The sequence below is a fragment of the Microtus oregoni genome, unplaced genomic scaffold (genome assembly GCF_018167655.1).
Source record: "Microtus oregoni isolate MIOR12 unplaced genomic scaffold, Mior012 000035F_ref0000213, whole genome shotgun sequence".
Lineage (NCBI taxonomy): Eukaryota > Metazoa > Chordata > Mammalia > Rodentia > Cricetidae > Microtus > Microtus oregoni.
The window spans coordinates 18,934,650-18,957,966 of record NW_024543094.1 but is presented as its reverse complement, the minus strand read 5'-3'; the positions used below and the strand labels follow the sequence as shown (position 1 = coordinate 18,957,966).

The 23,317-nt window shown below is 42.2% G+C and overlaps 1 protein-coding gene across 8 annotated transcripts; it reads left to right on the top strand.

The window, feature by feature from the left end:
• The first annotated feature begins 4 nt into the window (after nucleotides 1–4).
• On the top strand, nucleotides 5–23,063 carry Nudt5 (nudix hydrolase 5). Of its 8 annotated transcripts, XM_041630847.1 has the most exons (11): nucleotides 5–148; nucleotides 325–334; nucleotides 8,496–8,601; nucleotides 10,119–10,186; nucleotides 14,339–14,388; nucleotides 15,828–15,935; nucleotides 16,818–16,913; nucleotides 17,483–17,584; nucleotides 18,669–18,677; nucleotides 18,808–18,861; nucleotides 20,490–23,063. In XM_041630847.1, the coding sequence occupies exons 3-11, from the start codon at nucleotides 8,539–8,541 to the stop codon at nucleotides 20,597–20,599; spliced, it is 660 nt and encodes a 219-aa protein (XP_041486781.1). In that variant the 5' UTR covers nucleotides 5–148; nucleotides 325–334; nucleotides 8,496–8,538; the 3' UTR covers nucleotides 20,600–23,063. The 8 variants fall into 8 exon arrangements, with proteins under 8 accessions (XP_041486781.1, XP_041486783.1, XP_041486778.1 ...); XM_041630849.1 differs by lacking the exon at nucleotides 325–334; XM_041630844.1 differs by lacking the exon at nucleotides 5–148 and having other exon boundaries at nucleotides 180–334; nucleotides 8,452–8,601.
• Nucleotides 23,064–23,317: the final 254 nt, after the last annotated feature.

Sequence of the window (23,317 nt, the reverse complement as noted above, 5' to 3'; positions counted from 1 at the left end):
AGTAATGGTGGAGGGTACGTTTAGCATGCCCGCACAGACTCGCGAGACACAAAAAGACTTTGAGTCCGGGAGAGAAGCATCATGAAAAGTATAGACTTTTAGGAAGCTTACAACTCCTCTATCGTCTGTAGACACCTCGACCCGGAAGGTAATCATCTGAAGCTAGCAGAGTTTCTACGGGTGCTGGGAGGAGGACGTGTGCACAATCCTCCTTGCACCACGAGAGGCGCCGGTGTCTCTAGTGGTGGCGCCCGCTTCTACGGAGATTGCAGCTTCTGTCTGATTGTTTTTCCTTTCCTCCTCCATCCCTTCCACATCTCACAGCTTAGGGTAGGTAAGTAGGCGCGCGCCAATCTCGGTACTAAGTGTCCTCGGAGAGGGGAAGGGACAGGAGGGCGCGAGCACTGCTGATGGTACTTAGGACGCAGCTAGGCGCGCGCGTATTTCCCAGCCCGCGCCTGAGCGCGAGAACCCGAGATCCAGGAGAACCAGCCTGGGCTACGAGAGGAACCAAGGAACAGCACAATAAACATTTGAACACACTAGTCGAGGCATCTACAAGAATGGTCCCTTCTCATTGGCGAAAGTGAATTTCAGGAGACACAGGGAAGAAATCCCGCATGCACGATCCTGGGAAGGAGGCACGTATTTTACGGTCCTGGAGATGAAAGAGGCGATGTTCGTCTGGGGAAGCAAGGGAAAGAGGAAAGTTGTGCTTTGAAAGCTTAAAGTTCATTTAGTTTAGTCTTGAAAAAGTCACCAGTGTGGAAAAGCACAGATTTTATCAGTGTCGCTGCAATGGTGAAATCATAAGGTTGAAAGAGTTTTTACGTGAACTTGTGGCTTTTCTCCCTACTCCTTTTTCCATCTGTCTCCTTACAAAGTTCAGTTTTGTTTCTTTAAAAGAAGGAAAAACCCCCAGTTTCGATATCCACCCCCACCAAAAAAAAAAAAAACAAAAACAAAACCCCGCATATTTCCCGTAGCCTGTCTAAGCAGTTTAACTTAGAAAGATAGAACCCCAGCCACTGTTGACTTCTTTAAAAAGGTATTTGTTAGAATTAACCAATGGAATACTTTGTATTTTGAGTTAGAATACACACATAACAGAACTATAACTTGTTTAAAAGTTCCAGGTGAAGTGGTTGGAAGTATTGTTTAAAGAACACATTTTCAAAGCCAAGATAAATGGGTTATAGTGGTGTAGTGTACGTTGGTGGGTTGTGAATGACAACAATTCCAATTCAGGTACCTGTGAAATCCAGAATTAATTAGTTCCGTGGTTTTTTGTTGTTGTTGTCTGTTTTGTCGCTTTGAGACAAAGTATCTATAATCCTGGCTGTCCTGGAATGGGCTATGACAATGGTTCTCAGCCTGTGGGTCGCAACCCTTCAGGGGATGCACGTCAGATATCCCGTATATCTTACTTTTGTATTATGATTCATAATAGTAGCAAGATTGCAGTTATGAAGTAGCAACAGAATCATTTTATGGTTGGAGGTCACCACAGCATGAGGAACTGTCTGTATTAAAGAGATACAGCATTAGGGAGGTTGAGGAACACTGTAGACCAAGCTAACCTGGATGGAGATCAACCTGTCTCTATCTCCCTCGTGCTGGGATCAAAGGGATGCACCACCAGGTCTGGCTGCTTCTTTGAGGGAAAGCATCAATAATCCGTAGCTTCCTTTTCCTTTTTCTGGGGGATGGTGCTTGCACAGTTAAGAGACAGAGCATAAGTGAGAGGCCACTAATACTTTTTTTTTTTTTTTTTTTTTTTTTTTTTTTTGGTTTTTCGAGACAGGGTTTCTCTGTGGCTGTGGAGCCTGTCCTGGAACTAGCTCTGTAGACCAGGCTAGTCTCGAACTCACAGAGATCCGCCTCCCTCTGCCTCCCGAGTGCTGGGATTAAAGGCGTGCGCCACCATCGCCCGGCTTCACTAATACTTTTTTTTAATTGACCTGGAGACAAAGTTACAGTAAGAGGAAATATTAGCACTGGTTGGAATGCATTTGGGTAAAGTATTTTTTGTTGAAGTTAGTCGATCTATGGGAGAAAGCAGACCCAGGAACGTTATTCATTTGGGTAAAGCGATTCTTTAACAGCCCAGCAAACACTTGGGCACAGAGACTGAGACAGTTATTTGGAGAGAATCAGGTAAATTGTAAGCATTAGGAAGATGACAGGACAGAGAAGGAAACTGGAACAGAGTCTTGTGTATTCTGTGGCTTGATTGTTTGTCGTGGTTTTTCGAGACAGGGTTTCTCTGGTAGCCTTGGTTGTCCTAGAACTTGCTTTGTAACCCGGCGGTGGTGGCACACGTCTTTAATCCCAGCGCTCAGGAGGCAGAGGCAGGCGGATCTCTGTGAGCTTGAGGTCAGCCTGGTCTACAAGAGCTAGTGCCAGGACAGGCTCCAAAGCTACACAGAGAAACCCTGTCTTGGGGATGGTGGGGAGAAAGAAAGAACAAACTTGCTTAGTAGACCAGTGTGGTCTCGAACTCACAGAGATCCACCTACCACTGCCTCCCGAGTGCTGGGATTAAAGGCGTGCACAACCACACCCAACCTGTATTCTATGTTTTCAATAACTGTTTTTAGCACTGAAGTAGGTTCTGCTGCAGACAGACTTAGCCAGAATTCAATGAACTGACACCACGAATAGAAGACGTGCAAGTGTTTAACTGCCACGCTTGTTTTTATTTTCAATTTTTACAGGGTAGAAATAATCATATGTACTGTGTACCAGTGCAGGTGGGTAGTCCAGCAGGCTTGTGGAGATCAAAGGACCACTTTTCGGCCTTGGGGAGTCACTTCTCTCTTTCCACTGTTGGCTCCTGGGGTCTCACTTGAGTACTCAGGCTTCCATAGCAAGCTCCGGTTGAGGTGTCCCAACAGCCCTCTGGATTTTTTAATTTTTTTTTAAAATGTCAGTACCATTAGGGGCAAGGGGATTTACTGAGTGATTCCAAGGTGAAAAAAAATTTTAGTCACCGAGTAGTAGAATCTCAGTAAATGTCAGCTCCTCCATCACCCATTGCCCATCCCTACTGGGAGAAAGGACACACTGTGGACCTGAGTGCTGTTCCACCCCTACCAGTGTGAGTGCAAGATCTCTTGACTAGTCAGAGAATAATTTTCAGTGAAGGGAAGGGCACTGAAATCCATTTGATGTGGGCACTAAACTTTTACCCTGTACAGTACAAAAGAGTGTATATAGCCTGGTTTTTAAAATAAACTTTTAAAGTTATGATAATGGCTAAATTTTTTTGTTTTGTTTGTTTTGTTTTTCGAGACAGGGTTTCTCTGTAGCTTTGGAGCCTGTCCTGGAACTAGCTCTGTAGACCAGGCTGGCCTGGAACTCACAAAGATCCGCCTGCCTCTGCCTCCCGAGTGCTGGGATTAAAGGCGTGCACCACCACCGCCTGGCCTTTTTTTTTTTTTTTTGGTATGACTAAAATTATTTAACATTATACTGGTTATTTCATTCTTGTTTCTTTATTAAATGAAATTTCTATTTTTTTAAATTAATTCTTTGACATGTGTGTACTGCTTCTCATCCACGTAACCCTCTCTCCCCACCACACACACCTATGAATCTTCAGGTTCATGACTTGATTCGGTTTAGGCAGAGCCGTCTATGTGGCCATTGGATTAGGACTGTCATTGTAGGCTGGTGGGGGAGTCTCCAGTGGCTACCTAACTGACGGCAGTGATTCCCTCTGTCCCCTGAATTTTTACTTAGGAAATAGTTCAACGGTGAGGGTTGGGGCCCCTGAGTCCCTCCATCCTTATCTGACTGTTGAGCAGAATCATTGTCAGTAGTCAGTAGTTTGGGGAAGTTCTTAATTGTAGTTGCTGTTCATAAGATGGCATTTTGCAGCCCTTTTTCCTGTCTGCCAGCTTTTTCTTTCCTCCCAATCTTCCATACTGTTCTTCTGAGCTTTGGCAGGGATGCTATAAATGTCCTGTGTGGGGTTCAACACTCAACCATGATTTACTCTTAACACAAATGCAGTCCTAACAGTCTAACTTCATCTCAACTCCCTGGAAAGTGGCTTCTTTGGATAGGACTGAGGATGGTGATTGTCTATGAGTATTAATATGTGCTTTTAGTCAGCACTCTGGAGGCAGAGGCAGGCTGGTCTACAAAGCAAGTTCTGAGATAGCCAGAGCTGTTGCATAGAGAAAAAAAAAGCCAATAATACTAAATTATTTCTTCAAACTTTTTAAAGTTTTAATTCATTTTATTAAGGCTAGGAGATAGCTTACTTAGAACGTCAGAAATCATTCAAGATGCCTAAGTATGGCACCCTTCAAAAAGCCAGGGTTGATGGTTCAGTTTGTAATCTCAGTGCTGGGGAGGCAAAGACAGAAGGCTTCTGGGATAGGATGGACAGTCAGCCTAAGCTAATTGCTACGCGCCAGAAAAATAAGGTGGGTAGTTGCTGGGAACAAACACTGAAGGCTGACTTCAGGCCTCCACACACTTGTGCACAAGCACACCTGTCTGTTCACACAAAGCTTGTATGTGCCCCACACAACCACATTTTCCCTGCTCTCTCAAAGCGCCTTGTTGATTTCTCTCCTTATGTAACGGTCGCAACCGCCTGCTTGTCAGCCAGGGTTTCACTCAGGCTTTGAACGTCTACGTTTTGTTTTCCTTTTTTTCTTTTTTGAACTCGTAACTCACCATCTTATCCAAGCTAGTTTCAAAGTGGTGGCCTCAGGCCATTCTCCTGTGCCAGCCTCCCAAACGGCAAAGTCCTACTTCTTTGTTTTTTTTTTGTTTTGTTTTGTTTTGTTTTGTTTTTTTTGGTTTTTCGAGACAGGGTTTCTCTGTGGCTGTGGAGCCTGTCCTGGAACTAGCTCTGTAGACCAGGCTGGTCTCGAACTCACAGAGATCCGCCTGCCTCTGCCTCCCGAGTGCTGGGATTAAAGGCGTGCGCCACCATCGCCAGGCAAAGTCCTACTTCTTAGACAGGATGAGTATTGAGCAATGTCGACAACATTCCTCAGATTTTATCAGAGAGAAGGCAGTGACTTGTTCCCTCTTGTAAGGATTTGTTTCACTTTCCATTTTGAACAAATTGCAGCAATTCAAGGAATGGTAGCCATGAGCAGCGTACTAACTCCAGGATCTGACTTTAGTTTCTGGTTTCAGTTTTGCATCTTAACTCTCACCTGTCTCTTTTTTATAATTTTTAAAAAGTCTTCTGAGATTATAATAAATTACAGTATTTCTCCCTTCCCTTTCCTCCCTCCTAGTACTACCATATGCCCTTTTAGATCCTTTTTCAAACCCACGGCTTCTTTTGTTATTAATTATTATTACATGTTATGTTCCTAAATATGAACTGCTTAGTCTGTGGAATGTTAACCTGTGTGTATGTCTTCAGGACTGACCATTTGGTATAGAGCAACTCATTGGTGCGTCTTCCCTGGGGAAGATTGTTTCTCTCACTCTTAGCCTTCCTTAGTTGCCTGCAGTTCTTTGTGCTGAGCTGAGACTGTGGGATTGTAGTTGGGCTTTTCTTTGGGCCGCCAGCTCACAAAAAACAACAGAGAGATTTATATTAATTATGAAAGCTCGGCCTTAGCTTAGGCTTTTTTCTGACTAGCTGTTACAACTTAAATTCACCCATTTCACCCATTTCTTTCTGCCTCTTGGCTTTATCTCCTCATCTGCATATTGCTTATCCTGCTTGCTGTGTCTCCTGGTGTCTCTGCCCTTCTTTTTCCCAGCGTCCTCTCTGCCTGGAATCCTGCCTAGCTATTGGCCCTTAAGCTTTTTATTAAACCAAAATGACACATCTTTACAGTTTACATGAAGTTTATTCCACAGCATGAGATTGCTTCTGCCGCTGTCTTAGGGTTCAATTGGTGTAAGAGACATCATGCCACAGTAACTCTTTTAAAGGAAAAGTACTAATTGGGTGGCTTACATTTTTAGAAGTTTAGTCCATTACCATCATGGTACAACATGGTGGTATGCAGACAGACATGGTGCTGGAGAAGTAGCCGAGTGTCCTACATCTTGAGTTGTTAGGTAACAGGAAGAGGTCTGAACCACTGGGCATATAAGAGCCCTCAAAGCCCATCCCCACAGTTACACTCTTCCTCTAGCAAGGCCACCCCTCCTAGTAATTCCACTCCGTGGCCCCCAAGTGCTTATAAAAATAACATAATGCAAAAAAGTATTCAGTCCAACTTTAAAGTTCACATAGTCCCTCACAGTCCAAACTTATGTAAAAGTCTGAAGTTCAATGTCTCTTCTATGATTCCTACAATCTCTTTTAACTGTAATCCCCTATAAAATCAAAATCAAAAGTCCAGTCCCCTGCTTTCTTGGCCTCTGGCCAACTGTCAGTATTAAACCACCGTGTAAAAATCTTGTATTCTTTTCCTTAAATGTTGTGGTCACCCCACTTCTAAATACCACTGCCAGGTATTGGTTGGTTGTGGTGGCTTACACCTGTTTTCCCAACACTTTGGATGTAGCAAGCCCTGGGCACTTGATACCATTCTAGGCAGTTGAATTTGCCCACTCAGACGGACTGCGTGGTTGTCTAAAAGTTATTTTTCTTTAGAAGTAGAACTCAGAAGTTTCCTTGCATCAGCACATTTCCTTGGCTGCTGTGCATTGTCAACAAGAAGGAATGGCTATCTAGAAGACAGAAGGACCTCTAGTCAGACTTAATGGACAGGTCTTTAATCCCAGCACTTAAGTAAGAGGAGGATCCAGTGTTCAAGTCCAGCCTCCACTACATAACAAGTTCAAAGCCAGCCTAAACTACATTAGACCCCATCTCAAGAAACAAAGAAAAATTAGACCGTCCTTTTATGTAAGTAGAGAGTGTACAAGCTGAGACTCACGGGTTTCCCCCTTCAGCCAATTGTCCACGTTCTACATTGGTTACCTGTGGTAATGGCTTAGATCGATGCCCTTCACCAAATGCACCTGGTGCTTGTCTCTCATCCCAGCATATAAAAGGTAGGTTCAGGGTTGCCAGGAGTTTAGGGTCATCCTCAGCTACAGCAAGGCCAGCTTAGGCCACATGAGACCCTATCTCGAAAAATATATACGTGTATATGTATGTATCTTCCAGGCCATAGTGGTGCATGCCTTTAATCCCAGCACTGAGAAGACAGGCAGGCAAATCTTTGAGTTTGAGGCCAGCTTGGTCTACAGAGAGAGTTTCAGGACAGACAGAGTTAAACAAATGCAGCGTAAACAAAAGTCACACACCTGAAAATAATATTCCCCAACATATCTATATGAATATTCACATATATATAACAATATACATAGTGTGTGTGTGTGTACATGCATATAACAAAGAAAGAAAGAACTTGCCATTCAGGCTACTGAGATGACCCATTGAGTAAAAGTCTTCCTACACAGGCCTGACGAACTGTTTGATTCCCAGAAACCATGGTGGAAGAAGAGAACTTATTCCTAAAAGTTGTCCTCTGGCTAGCCAGTGGTATCACATGCCTTTAATCCCAGCACTCAGTAGGCAGAGACAGGTGGATCTCTGTGAGTTCAAGGCCAGTCTAGTGTACTGAGCGAGCTCCAGGACAGGCTCCATAACTACTGAGAAACCCTGTCTCAAAAAAAAAAACAAAAACAAAAACAAAAAAACAAAAAAAAAAATTCACACAGCACATACAGACATAATAAAAATGAATATGAATTTTTATGGGGGAAAAGTATATAGAAGTAGACTGTTGGGGGAAGATTAAAGATTTATTACATTCATTCATGCTGTGGAATATTTGTTTAATGATACAAAGGTATGTTGCATTTGTTTGACTCTGAAGTTGTGTTACTTTGCCTACCTAAGACACCTGATTGGTCTAATGAAGAGCTGAGTGGCCAGTAGCAAGGCTGACGAGGGCTAGGTGGGACTGCCAAGTGGAGAGGATAAATAGAAGGAAAGAACAAGAGGAGGAAGGAGGATGCCAGGGGCCAGCCACACAAGAGGGAAAGGAAATATAGACAGAAATAGAGAAAGATAAAAGCTCAGAGGCAAAAGGTAGACAAGATAATTTAAGAAAAGCTGGCTAGCAACAAGCCAAGCTAAGGCCAGGCATTCATAAGTAAAAATAAGTGTCTGTGTATTTATTTGGAAGCTGAGTGGTGGGCCCCTAAAGAGTGATGCTGTGGGACAATGGTATGGTACCCTGTAAAGATTTGTATTTTAATAAAACGCTGATTGGTCAGTAGCTAGGCAGGAAGTAGAGGCGGGGCGATGAGAACAGGAGAATTCTAGAAAGAGGAAAGGTCAGTCTACAGTCATCACCTGGATGCAGAAGAAGCAATATGAGAACACCTCACTGGTAAAGGTACCTCTGCATGCTTCCTGAGGCAGTTCTCCCAGAGAGTCACGAGAGAAGATGCTTTAGTAATAGATAATTTTTTTTTAATCTATTCCAATTCTTTGACCAGAGACTCATGTTTGGGGGAGCCTGACCAATCTCACTCCCTTACAGCGGAACTTCCCACCTGAGGATTGTGGAGACCAGCTAGGTTGAAATGGAGAACCAAGAATCAACAGATTCTTCTCAGAACGCCAAACAGCACATTATTTCAGAGGAGGTAGAGTTTGCTTTTTCCTATCCTTTCCCTTCCCCACATAACACTAAGTTTAAAATGAATGTGCAGGCTATTTTTTTTTTATTACCATGGGATTTTCATTCTTGAAGATAGTTTGCAAATGTTACTCACTCCTGTTTCAAGGCTAAGCCACATTTTGCTATTGTCTGTGAACAGTGGTTTATCCATCTTAATTATATGTATAATGAAATTGAGAATAAGTATATTTTGGCTTCTAATAGAGAAATTCTTTCTAAAAATTGCCCTGGAGAGAAAAATAAATAATATGTGGTTTTGCACATAGTATGTGGTTTTGAGATTTCATATTCAGTAATTACATCTTGCTGTTTGTCATCCCAGCATAAATGTTTAAAATAATAAAAACTTAAATTGTTTTTAGGTGGTGGTGGCGGCACATGCCTTTAATCCCAGCACTTGAGAGGCAGAGGCAGCTGGATCTCTGTGGGTCCAAGGCCAGTCTGGTCTACAAAGAGAGTTCCAGGACAGCCATAGCTGTTACTCAGAGAAACCCTGTATCGGGAAGGAAAAAAAAAACTTCAATTGTTCATTGTAGCTCAGATTCCACTGAGCTGTAGAACTAATGTTGAATAGAGTTTTTAAGGCTTTTTTCTCTGAGAAACCAATTGTTGTTGTGGAGAAATTTTACATATTCATCCTGGAACTGTGGTCCTGACACTTTTCTGGATTTCTTTTTGATTTAGAATCTTTCTGTGTTGTCTGTGAACAGATCTGATAAGGATTAGGTTGGTGTTGGCGAGAGGGTGGGATGGGGCTAGTAAGAAAAGGTTATTATCACAGTGAAAATCTCCTCAGCTCTGCCTTGTGCCCTAGGTGGCTTATATTCCTAGACTCCTTGCTGTGTGGGCAGAGCAATTCCTGATGCCTGTCTTGGATTGGGTGGGGACTTGGGTATCAGAAAGAAAATCTAGTTTTTTATTTATTTCCTAGTAATTTTTTTTTTTTTTGAGACAGGGTTTTTCTGTAGCTTTGGAGTCTGTCCTGAAACTCACTTTGTAGACCAGGCTGGCCTCAAACTCCCAGAGATCCGCCTGCCTCTGCGTCCTGCACCACCACCATCCAGCTTAGTAAAATTTTACATACAACTACACACCAGTGTGGTCAGCTTAGCACGTATAACCTGGGGTCTGAACTAGAGAAACACGCAGAAGATCTCCTCCACACACACCCGTACTCCCGTGGTTCCCTTTTTCTCCCCAGCCCAGGTATTTCTATTTTTCAGATACCAAGCGCCTACTGGCAATGAGCCACACCTGCTCTGCTCCATCCCTAGACAGCAATTCTATCCCCTCCTAGTTCTACCAAAAAAAAGCCCACACTTAGGGGACCAGCTTTGAATACTTAAGCTAGAAACTTTCCCACAAATTACTGGGGGGAAGGGACATAGAGAAAATTTAAAACAATACATGTTTTGATCTTTTAAAAAAAGACCAACTTGATTTGAACATTTCCTACCTTATAACTATCTGATTTTGTTTTAGTTGATTTCGGAAGGAAAATGGATCAAATTTGAAAAAACAACTTACATGGATCCTACTGGTAAAACTAGGTAAACTTCCTTCTTTTCTTTCTGTCTTTGGTTACTCCAGGTCTCTCTTGTGTCTGTATGGACACAGGTGTGTCACCATTGTAAGCTTTCTTTGAAACAAAGAGTCAAGTCCAGCTCCTGCTCCATTGCTAAACCCTTGGGTCATTGATAATCCCTGAATAAACTGAATTACAGTTGTTCCTATACCCAGTCTAACTCCATTCTCCATAGTACTGTGGGCCGAAAACGTGTCATTCTGGCTTAACAAGCTATAGAATACTCAACAGTGTTGATTGCTTCCTTCTAGTAAACCCAAATTTCTTGGTGGTTGTTGTTTTGGGTTTTTTGTTTTGGTTTGGTTTTTGAGACAGGGTTTTTCTGTGTAACAGCCCTAGCTGTCCTGGAACCCAATCCGTAGACCAGGCTGGCCTTAAACTCACAGAGGTGGCCTGCCTCTGCCTCCCAAGTGCTGGGATTAAAGGCATGGCCACTACTGCCCGGTTTAAAACCAATTTTTAATGTCTGCGTTAGAAGAAAAAGAAAACAAAGCCATTACTGGCTATTATATTTTAAAAGAGCTGTAGATGCAGCTCGGGGTATAGCACTTGCCTAGCATGTGCAAAGCCCTGGGTTTGATCCCAACCTAAACACACACACACACACACACAAAATGTAAGACAGTAGGAAAAAAATCATGTATTAAGTAGGCTTACTATTTATTCAATGAAGTGTAATAAGGAATAAAATAGAATAAAGCTGAATTTAGTATCTAGACTATATCACACCAAGTCATTACAAAAAAATTTCACTTGCTACACAATCATGAAAGAATCGTGAGTGTGTGTGTGTGTGTGTGTGTGTGTGTGAGCAAATACATTTCCCAAGGTGACAATACATAGATTTGTTGGTGATTGAAACAAACTTGACCTGTTTCTGCTGAACTAGCACAAACCTTAATAAGACCCATTACTTGAGAGCTGTGGGAGACATACTAACAGACGGCAGACAGAGCTAAGGATGGAGTAAACAGAGGGTGGGTGCAAACCCAGTACTCACCAGTGGTAGGACCTAAGCCTGGGATACAGTGTTGTGAGATGTGTGGCTGCTAGAACTCTGTACAGTGAAACAGTTTGACTCCTTTTCTCTGAAAATGAAGTTTGTAGCACAAAATACACCCTTTAACAGATCTAAAGAATGTGTGTCAGTTCACGCCCTCTCGTATCTTCCCTGACCACTCTTCGGGTATTTACTGACCAGGAAAATACATGTCTAAGTCATTGGCCCAGTTGGGCTACTATTACTGCAGTGAAGCAACACAGTCAGAAGCCCCTTGGAGAAGAGAGAGTTTATTGATCATGCGTTCATGTCACTGTTGGTCATCAGAGGAAGTCAGGACAGGGACCTGGAGGTAGGAGCTGATGCTGAGGCCCTGGAGAAAGGCTGGTTTCCCTGCATTCTACAGAACCCAGGGATGCCACCACCCATCATAGGCTGGACCCTCCCGCATCAATCACTAGTTAAGAAAGGGCCCTACGGGCCTGCACATTTTGTCAGTGGAGGCTCCCTCCTCTCTGGTGACTCTTGGCTTATGTCAAGGGACATAAACTACCCGGCACAGTCATTTAGGATTCTTTTCCTCAGGATTCCTGTGTCTAGGTTTCATTTCAGAGAGTCTAGTCTTTAATTTGGGAATGAGTTTGTAAGTCTAACTACCATGTTTCTGCTGCCTATGTAGAGCACTTTGACGTACCCTCTTCCATACATAATCCCCCTGGTCACTGATGAAGGGTTATGTACTGAATTAATATAATATCTCTTACCGTGGTGTCTAGCTCTGAAGCATGACGATTGACCATGATTTATTAATTTATAAACATTCATTCTCTGTTACCTCAAAGAAAAGCATATATATAAAGGATAAAAATAGCTAGAGAGGGGCTGGAGAGATGGCTCAGAGGTTAAGAGCATTGCTTGCTCTTCCAAAGGTCCTGAGTTCAATTCCCAGCAACCACATGGTGGCTCACAACCATCTGTAATGGGGTCTGGTGCCCTCTTCTGGCCTGCAGGCATACACACAGACAGAATACTGTATACATAATAAATAAATATTTAAAAAAAAATAGCTAGAGAATGATTTTTACTAGTGTCTCATTCATGGAAGAAGGGATCCTAGAAGTATTCAGTACTAATGTTAAGTCCTTACATTGGCACTGCAGACGAGGCTGAGTCGCCCCTTGCCATCTATCTCCTACCTCGCCGGGGGCTAGAGATAACCGCTCTAGGTCTCTAAGGAGAGACCAAATGGAGTAATTTAAATTTAAATAGAAATTCCAGTTCTAAAGCTGGAAGAGATTTTTCCAGATGATTTACTCTTCCCTGAGTTACACAAAGAGCAAGCTGCTGTAGCTTCGGTTTAGCTGGAGGACAAGTATAAGTGTGGGTGAATCCATGAGAACCCGAAATTAAGGGATATCAAGTATTTATTGGGGGACACTCACAAATAACCATAAGGTAGAGAGCCACCGGGGTCCTCTGCCCTTGGGGGCACTGAAAGCTGCAATCAAATCTCCAACCACCACACAAGAGAGCGAGCACGCTGCTTCTCTGCTTATTAGTCCACAGGTAGCACCTCAGACCACGCCCAAAGGGCCGGTACCCCAAAAGGTACTGGCTGAATGAATTGCCACAGCAGACAAGTAGAGAGTGAGCTTTTCTTGACAGCGAGTCCACATCCGTGAGTTCCAGGAGAGCGCCTGAGCTGTCGGGGGCACTCCTGTTGTAGTGTTTGGAATGTGTATTGACTCTACTGCTGCTCATGTACGGCTCATTGCCACTCATTTACTTCCCTTACCCACTGTAATGCTGCCACTCTGTTTTCCTTATTCCTAGTGTATTGGGATGGGACGTTCGGTGCTTTCCCCAGCACTGACTTCAGTCTTTAGGACTAACCTTAGGAGGCAGCAGAGATCTGTCACAACAGGTGTCTTGTCTCTGTACTCGGTATTATGTGTTGGAAATGGCTTGGGGTTGGCTTTCTTGCTACTAACAGGAGTGTCAGGCTACTGTGAGTTGTCACAGCAGTGTGTTTGGTTTTTGTTTTCACACGCTTGCCTTGGGAAACTTGGGTGTAATGCCGAGAGGTGTGCAGTTCACAGAAAGGGTTTGTGTTTACTCTTGCTTTAAGCCACATTAAATAGCTGGTCCTTTTTGTAGGGATGTGATATAATCAGACATCAAGGACAGCCAGGAAGAAAGTATGAGCAAGAGAGCCCCTTGGAGCAGGATGTCTTGTAATTTACTGGACTTAGCCTAGTGCCTAGAGCCATCCAGATTATAACCCACCTTTAAAGCACAGCCTGACTTTGTTTGCCTGACCACCTCCAGCATTATTTTAGCACTGCTTCCCCCTCCCAAGAGACGAGAACCAAAAGAGGTGAAATTTTCTGTTATTTACTCCCCCTTTTGAACAGTGTGTTTTTTTTCTCCCTTGTAACTCAATTTCCCATATAACCCTACCTGATGTTCCTGTAAGAGCAGGTAGAATAGCAGAGATACTACCAAAACCTGAGAGCAAGCAGCTAGGAACAAATCACTAACACGAAGGAAGCCATAAAAGGGAGCGAGAATGACGTCAAACACTTCACAGCTTCTTCTAGGGCCCTGTCCATTTCCTTACATAAAGCCACACTCTTGCAAAGAAAATCTAATTCCTCAGATAAGTGAAACTTTCTGCTTCCTTGAATTGTGTGGTTTGGTCACATATTTTACACCTGCATAATTTCAGTGGTTCATGTTGTGCATGGCATCCTTTGTCCTTGGAAATGCATCTGGAATGTCGCACCCCTGCGGAAGGCCTGGACAACTGCACTACCAGCTTATGCTGCTGACTGTAGACTTACGATTCAAACCAAAGTACTCTGAGGGCGCAGTGGCTCCAGTGCTCAGCCGCTTCCGCTTAGATGGCAGCCAGAGGCTGGGGGGAGAGGTGACAAGTTTCTTTATTTTCACCTGTGCTACAAGAAAGCACAGTTGGCTGATGAAGTACAGGTCTTTACTGTGCTCCTTGGCCACTCTCAGTAGCATATTTGCATGCATTGCATTATGAAGTTTTATGTCTACAGAATATTCTTTCCTCTGCCACTGATTGTTTTTCTTTGTTCTCTGCCTGCATAGAACTTGGGAAACAGTGAAACTCACAACCAGGAAGGGAAAATCTGCTGACGGTATGACTATTATAACTCTCTTTATGAAGGAAGCTAGCACATGAGATTATAACCAAAGACCTCAAAGAAGAATTACCCTCAGCTAGGATCTTTTATGCATACACTCACGTAGTTTTCTGTTTTTACAGTGCTGTGTTTTAGAATTTTCTGTATAAGTAACTTCTGGCTCCCGTTTTCTAAGCTAAGGGCAGTTTTTGAAGGAAAGATGTGTTAACCTATGTCAGTATAATTTGAAGGTACGTGCTGTGTCTTCATATGTTAGGACCAGTGGAGCCCTTTGTACTCTGAAAGTGAGTGCCTGAGGGTGCGGTGAAATGATCACCCACCTTCATGCTTCAGTTGAGCGGAAAAAGAATTGGGAAAGGGCTTCCGTGCACCTCCCCTTCCAGGCATAAATGACTTGGCTGTAACCACACCAGAAATATCCTGGTAGCCACATGCGGTCTGGAACAGCTGAGCTTTTTGCTTTGTTATCTTGGTTTGGTTTGTTTTTGTAGGAGGCAAACAATTCCTTTGCTCCAGCTGCTCTTAACTATCAATGCATCTGGGAGATGCTAACAATCCTCCTTGATGGGGTCTCTCTCCACAGCCAGCGACTTTCTGGTTTTGTTTTAAGGCCAAATTATTTGGAGCAGAAGAGCTTATATTCTAGAATAGCAGAAGTCGGACCATTGACAGAGAAGACACAGCGGATCTTCACTGGCTTCTGGCATAAAGGAGATCTAGTGGCCGCAGACACTCTTCACCAGGAGTCACCTCACTGGCTGCCTGGGGAGCAGGGGCTTCCCATGCTTGGCCCGGTGTGACATGTCTAATTTCAATTTCAACTTCATTTTTTAAAAAATTGTGACTGAGCTGGTAGTTCACACCTGTAGTCCTATACACTTGGGAGCCTGGAGCAGGGAAATCATGAGTTTGAGTTAGCCCAGGCAGTAGACACACATAGGCTCCATCTAAAAGAGAAAAAGGAAAAGGATGTTTTGACAACAAAAAGTGAACTTTTTATAATTAAGAGTATTTTAAAATCTGACAGAAGTGTTACTTTTTAGTTTCTTTTCTTGTTTTCTTTTTTATTGTTGTTTTTTGTTTGTTGGGGGGGGGTTCTTGTTTTTGTTTTGTTTTGTTTTCTGCTGTGTGTGTGTGTGACAGGGTTTCTCTGTGTAGCCCTGGCCATCCCGGAACTCAGCGGACCAGGCTGGCCTCAAACTCAGAGAACCGCCTGCCTCTGCTGGAACTAAAGATGTTCGCCGCCACTGCCCAGCTTATATTTTACATTATTAAATGAGACTAGTTCAGAGTGCTGCCAACATGTAGGTTAATTAATTGCTCACTGCTTCAACAGCAAATTCAGAGTATTTTAGATGCATCTTCAAATCTGAAATTTATGTTGGATTGCTGACCTTTCTTAAGGATTCCTTAGCTGTGTTTCTGTTTGACAGCCGTGTCAATCATCCCAGTGCTGCAAAGAACTCTTCATTATGAGTGTATTGTTCTGGTGAAGCAGTTCCGACCCCCAATGGGTGGCTACTGCCTGGAATTTCCAGCAGGTGAGTAACGCCAGGGCCTTTGCCTGAGACTGAGCATCACATTGCTTATGTCTTAACATCTTTTCATCTGTCCACGTGGCAAATGTTTAAGTAATAAACATGTCTAAGGCTAGGGACCTCTGGAAGAGCAGGCAGTGATCTTAACCTCTGAGCCATCTCTCTAGCCCCACACAGTATTATAGCAATGTATTGGACTGTACTCATGAAGAAATCAATAAACCCCGTGTATTTATCAAAAGTGGTATACTTTACAGCCAGTTTCATGAACCTCGCTAGGGTTTAAGTGCAGTGTTTACCCATTTAACAAAGCCCAATTCACAGCAATATATAGTTAGCTAGTTTCTTTCTCACTTGCCATTTTATTAAGAAAATAATAACACTGAAAGTAATTTAATAATTTAATAACCTACATTTTACTTGTTCTTTACACGGTTGTATTCCATTCAGGAAAATGAACCTGAGTTTTTACTTTCTCCCTCTTTTGACTATCTGGTCTCCATAGCAACCTTCAGGGCACTTCCTCCTGGCACTTTATTGCTAGGCCTCAGGATTTTTCTGTGAGGAAGGAAAGCAAGATAAGTAAATGGTTACCATACCAAAAAATGAAACAAAAAGAATCAGCCTCTTGTACTATAGTCACATAACTGGCTCCAAAACCTAGGCTGTTTGGCCACCACCAAATCATCTTTCCTCACGGTGCTGCTCCTCTTGTACAGAACATGGCTGAGATGTTCATGAAAACATCTGGATGTAAGCAAGAGGCAGGAGAAACACCTACCATAACCTGTTTGGTATGCAAGGGTGACCGTGACTTTCCTAAGTCAGCTCCTTAGGAACTGTTAGAAAGATGTTCAAAGAACTGGCTTCCCATCTGTCCTCCAGGGCTCATCGACGATGGGGAAAGCCCAGAAGCAGCTGCTCTGCGGGAGCTAGAGGAAGAAACTGGCTACAAAGGCGATGTTGCTGAATGTTCTCCAGGTTTGTATTGCTTTTCAGATGTCAGTTTCTTGAACATTAATGTAACAGGGCTTCTGTATGGTTGGAGTGTAGGCAGAGAGGGACCAGGGATTTAGATCGGTTTCCAGTCACGTGCAGTGATGTTTGTGATTCTAGTCCTCCAGGGCTGAGGAAGCTGTGTAAGATGAAGGTCAGCATGGGCCAGACAATAAGACAGTGTTTCAGTGCCCCTTTACCCCAAATTAAAAAGGCGGGCTCTCCATCTGCAAGTGAACCGCTCTTCTGCACGAGAGCATGTAGAGAACTGAAAACTGTGAAACCAGCTTGTCTGCAGTGCGCAGCAAACCTTGCTACTTTCTCACCTGTCCGTGGACACTCCCCATCAGAACCATCAACCCTCAGACCCCCCCAGACTGGTGCAGGAACTCCAGGAACTTTGAGAGCATTTTGATCACATTCTACAGTCTGGTAGCATCTACTGACTAGATACTGATGGCATGAACCCTGAGCCTCACCTCCTCTGTGACATTTAGTGAAACAAGTAAGCACTTGCCTCATTTCTTAAGACAAGTTGTCACTTCTTTTCTCAGCTGTGTGCATGAATCCAGGCTTGTCAAACTGTACCACACATGTTGTGACAGTGACCATCAATGGAGATGATGCTGCAAATGTAAGGCCGAAGCCCAATCCAGGTAAGGGTGGGTATGCTGGATGCATTTAAGTGGGTTGAGCTGCATTGAGTATCTTAACTCGCTAAAGCAAGCATGGTTTTCACTGGAAGAATCATAGTGTGCCACAGGTTCTTCGTGGATACTTGTCTGCTTCCCAGTGTTGGGTAGGTATTTTGACATAGTCTCTTTATTTAGCATTTCATTGATCTTTTATGTGTTTTGTTTTTATAAAATGTTAAACTATAAAAGTTATATTATTTGATTTTATAAAATGTTCAATGTCCAATTTTTTGGTGTGTGTGTGTGTGTGTGTAAAATTGATTCCTATTTAATGAGGTACAGGCCCAACTAGAAAGTGAGAAACTTTAAAATCGCCTTGGTTTTTGTCTTTATGTGTAAGAGCAGCAGGTGTTAAAGGCTGCAGCCTTTATTCAGCCAGTTTTATATTTGGAGAGTTTGTAAGGTTAGTCTTTGCACTAAAATATCCCCTAGCAAGTTGGGGTCCAAAAGCATTAAGACGCTGTCAATTCCCTGTCCTTTTTTCCACCCCTTTGAAGGTGGATTAATAGACGGGTGATTTATCAGTACACATGGTTATCAATACACACACACCATAGTAAATCATGTTTGAGTGGTAATTTCTTATCCTTGTAAATTAATCCTGCATATGCTTAATTATCTCTTGTAGCCAGTTTTAAATGCTTAATTGTTTAAACTGCATATATTCATAAGACATGGAAGAATTCCAACTTTCAGTTTGGGGTGGTAAAAGATTGTGAGCTTAAGGATGGTAACATTTGCATAACTTATATTTAATCTTGCTGAATCTTAATTTAAAAATGGTTAAAATGATAAATTTTCTATTGTGTCCACAGGTATAAATGTGGCAAACATGAATTACAGGATATGCTTTAAATTTTTCTATGAAATGATTGGAGAATAACATCGTTATGCTATTGAAATTGACTTTACTATGATATATTTAGTAGTCTTGAGTTTCTGTTAGATTCTTCTCCAGTTTTTATACTTGCACTGAAGTCTTCCAAAGGCTTGTCCCAGCAGGCTGTACTAAAATATAAATGTTCTTCCCTCTTTTTATTTGCAGGGGATGGAGGTATGTTATTCAACTCCCAATGGCTGGCCCTGTGATGGCTTAGTGTAGTGGTAATGACGGCTGCAGACATTTGGGGCTGTTGGGGTTCACTCCTGTTCAACTTTATTTTCACTGTATTCTGTTTGTTTAGAATTTGTGGAAGTGATTTCTTTACCAAAGAATGACCTCCTGACTAGACTGGACGGTAAGCACCTTAAGGTTATTACCCAGCCTTCTCTTGGTTCCCTGTCCCCATTTCTATCCACTAGGACATTAGTGTTATTCCCTCATCTTCATCTCATTAATGTCAGACACCTAAAAACTTTGAAAATTACTGTGGACCAATGCTAGTATTTTCAAGTGATATACAATTTGGAATATATATATTAAAAAAATTGTGTTGAGGGAATGCTTTAATAGGGGCCTTTTAAAATTTCCCTACATAATAGTGATTATTTTCCTGCAGTCTAACCAAAACTATTGAGTTCTTTGATCAGTACCATGTCCAGATGTAGATGTGTATCCAGCTGCACTGGTGTATTAGATGTCTTTGTGGACAGTCAAGTTAAATCAAGGTAAACTCTGACAGCACACACTTGACTGAGAAGCTGATAGAATGAATGAACCTTAGTAAATCAGGGCCAGTTGGTTATATCAGCCCATCCACAAAGACAGTGCAAAAATCCTGTCAGATATTGATACCTTCCCTAGATCCTGTTACTGAGGAGGTGGCACAGGTGCTCCTCTGTGCCCCAGCTTTGTGGACCCCAGCTTTGTGGACCGCTATTCACTCAATTGTGAAGAAGCAGAGCCTTTCATGATCCCATTTTTTTTTTTATAGATCTCTTTCAGGAAACAGATAACTTATTTTTGCTAGAGTTTTTAAGTAATTACTTTGGAGATTAACATAAAATAACAAGTATTCGTTGACCTAAAACCATAGGAATAGTCCTTAATTCCTCCCATGCCAGTGATTTATGGCTTCCCTTATGCAGAGAGCTCTATTTTGAAATGTCTATTGCTATTTAAAAATTAAGTGACTATCTTTCAAAAAAAACTATGGTTTTATATTCCCAGACAGCTTCAATTTCTTCACCTTTTCAAAAACTAGACCTGAGATAGAATTCATCTGAATACCTCAAAGTCAAATTAAATGCCACCATTTATTCAGAAAAGGCATGGCAGCCAATATTAGGCAGTACAGCTAATGATCGGACAGGCCTGGTGAGTTTGAGGCTCTGCCACCATTATCATTGTTACTAGTTTCTTGTTTTCTTGAATCAAGTAAGCCTCTTCCTGTGAGGATGCATGAGAAAACTTAGACAGATAATGCAGGCAAAGTGCTTAGCCCCCAGGTGCTTAAACAGTATGTGGTAAATGCTTTGTTTATAGAATGTCCTTCATAGGGTTCTCTCTCTCGTTCACCTGACTTCCCTTCTGGTCTTAGGAGGGGATAATTCAGCAAGAAAGAGGGGAGGGTGAAACAACCAATTTACCTAACCAGTATAATCAAACTACAGGAATCAACATTCATGTTGGTTTGTCACAGAGTGGCATACAGTTCTGCTGTACACAGGTGAATAGGACATGACCCCTGACCTCAAGGATCAGTCCTTTGAGCTTATTCCCAAATAAGTGGCTAGGAGACACTGGGCCAGTGAGATGGCTGCATGCTGTCCTGATGGGACATTTGTGTCGCTACTTTTAATCCTTTACTGTGTTAATTTTAGACTGTGTCCCCAGCATCTAGTATAGGAACTGGCATACATTGTGAACAGTGATTGTCTAGGCTCTCCTGTCATCATCTCTAAACTGTCATCTTTGCTTCCTTAGCTTTGGTAGCAGAAGAACATCTTACAGTGGATGCCAGGGTCTACGCCTATGCTCTGGCACTGAAACACGCGAACTCGAAGCCATTCGAAGTGCCCTTCCTCAAATTTTAAGGCCAAGAAGGACACTGGCCATGTTTTGTAAATGAGACCATAAGGCCTTCATCATTCAATGTATTCAATTAAGTTTAATGTAGATCGGAAATCAGCTTTTTCATAAAATAAAAGCAGCCCCGACTGCATGTGGCATGGAATTATAATACAGAGAGGATGTAACCTTCATTTAAACTTGTCAAATGCGTATGAGAAAGAACATAAATGTAGGTATGTATGTTAAGATTTCTTCAACTTCACCTAGTCTAGAAGGTGAGGGTATTTCTCAGGAATAGACTTGAGCTGCAAATTAGGTTGGCTATTTCCATCCTCAACTCCTAAAATAAAAATTATGTACTTAGGTCTGCAAATAGCTACTTATTAGATTCATAATAAGATTTTGATTAGATTTCAAAAGAAGAGGGTTAGGTTTCGTTTTGAGACAAGTTCTCATTCTAGCTCTCACTGGCCTGATACTTGCTTTGTAGACCAGTCTGCCTCTAACTCCTAGAGGTCCTCTGCCTGTCTCTGCCTCTCCATTGCTAGGATTGAAGGTATGCACCACCACACCTGGCCAAAATAAGTTTTAAAAGACTCTGATAGGAAATTAATTGGTTTCTCCTAATTCTATTTGCCTTATGGAATTTGGGTACTTTAAATGTAAAGTCAACAGAGAATAACATTTGCAGTAAATATTTAGCTACTTGTGGTACATGCTTGTAATCCACCTTCTTGGGAGGCTGAGGCAAGATCATAAATGTGGCCAGCCTGGGCTGCATAATGAAACTTTATCTCAAAAATAACTTTTAAAATGTAGTTGATATCCTTGTAAGGCCATTTAGTTCCTAAAACATGCCAAGACTAATGCTTCCGTAGTGAACGTGGTTAACTCTTAATATATTAAAGGCTAAAGCTAAGAGACTGAAAACTCAGGGCCCTTCCTGCAAGTGTGCATATACTTTAATTTCCTATCCTTACCTCAGAAAATTGTCTACTAAAGCTAAATCCATAGGAAGATTGGCATTGACTCCACATGTATATTGATGTCAACGGGCATGGGTATAGGGAGATACATTAGCCAGCTATCTGAAAGGTAAAACTATACTGGGAATGCAACAATGGTTTCCATCGAGTGCATGGAAAACTCATCAGCCAACAGTTCTGCCAGTGTCCTTGTTCTGATGAGCTCAGCTATTGTGTTGACTACTGTAGCTCAAGGATTGCTGTCTTGCAGCTCAGCCTCTAGCAGCATTCTCAGCATGATGCTTGTTGACCAGCTCAGTATGTTTGCAGCTGGATCCAGGGTCAAGGCAAACTCTCTGAACCTTACAAAGTGGTTTACCCATGTACAGTCAGGATCCATGCTAAGTGTTATCACCAACAGGTATTTTTATGTAAAAGTATAAGCTCTTTCTACAAACCTTTATATTGGACTTGAGGATGGAAATAATTCTGGAATTTTATAAACCAAATCTGCTTTCCTAATGAATGTGAAAATTAAGACCCACCTTTCTATACAACAGTAGCCTTTCCTATGATTTTAACACTTTAAAAAAAAACAAACTTGTTTTCTAATCATAAGCATGATATTTCTCCAAAGATACTAGTTTTTCCCATGAGTTCCCCAGGATCTTTCTTTCCCCCATGTTGCTTCCATCCTCTGAAATGAAGAAACAGGCTCCATACATTCATCCTCTCCATGGGGCAACTCTAGAGCCAGGTGCAATGGGAGTGGTCTTTGGTATTGGCCAGGACACAACATTTGTCCCATTCTCCCTGACCTTTGTGTCTCTTTCCATTTGTCCCATTCTCCCTGGCCTTTGCGTCTCCTTGTTCTAGGAGTGCAACTGGGCAAGAACACGTACCTCCTAGACTTGTCCTTAGTGTCATTTGTATCACCTGTGCACCTCAGAAGGGCCTGTTGGAGGTGAAGTCAGACTCAAGAGGGCTGGCCATCTGGCATCTTCACTGGATTTTTGGCTACATTTCTAAGGAAGCTTCCCTTTTGCATTCCTCTGTAAACACACAAAATGGGTCCTAATGCCCCGGGGTGTTTCCAGTGCCTGACTTCACTCACCTCCATAGTTATCTGACTTCATGATCCAAGTTAAGTCAGTACTACCTCCCATTCCTACTAAGGAAATCAATGATTGAAAACTGTACTTCTGAAAATAACTTAAAAATTAAATTTGATAATTTTTTTGAAAAATAAAGTATGCACTCTAAAAATGCTAGAGTATGTTTTAAAACACTTTGCCTGTCCCTTTCTAAATATGCATGAGCACCCTTCAACTGCCACTGCCCTTCAGGAATTTACAACTGAATTATGACTACATCTAACTTCTTTAAGCATATCTGGATGGTTTCCATAGAAATACAATGAGCTTACAAAATTAATCTTAAGAGAACATTTAATACCGCATCTCTTTATTTTTCCAACACAACCGCAACAGTTTTATTAAATAAAACTTTATTGTCTACTGTTTACGTTTGGGTCCTGCTATGCATGTAAGAGACAAAGTCCTAGTTTGAATTATTCACTGTTCACTTCCACTCAACTACAGACACTGCTTGGGGAAAGGAGAATACTAATGGTCATCACACTGAGTGCTGGAAGGAGAAGGCAGAGCCAGTGCAGCTGCACAGCACTCTTAGCTGTCACTGGGAGAAGAGGAAGAATGAAAAGCAGGAGGAATTAGAAACAGTTGTTTCCAGTGACAGAAATAACTTCGATGTTTG

Coding starts and splice junctions, on each gene's coding strand:
- Nudt5 (XM_041630849.1), top strand. CDS start 8,539: ATGGAGAACCAAGAATCAACAGATTCTTCTCAGAACGCCAAACAGCAC. Junction 10,187..14,338: donor GATCCTACTGGTAAAACTAG/GTAAACTTCCTT, acceptor CTGCCTGCATAG/AACTTGGGAAACAGTGAAAC. Junction 18,862..20,489: donor CCTCCTGACTAGACTGGACG/GTAAGCACCTTA, acceptor TTGCTTCCTTAG/CTTTGGTAGCAGAAGAACAT.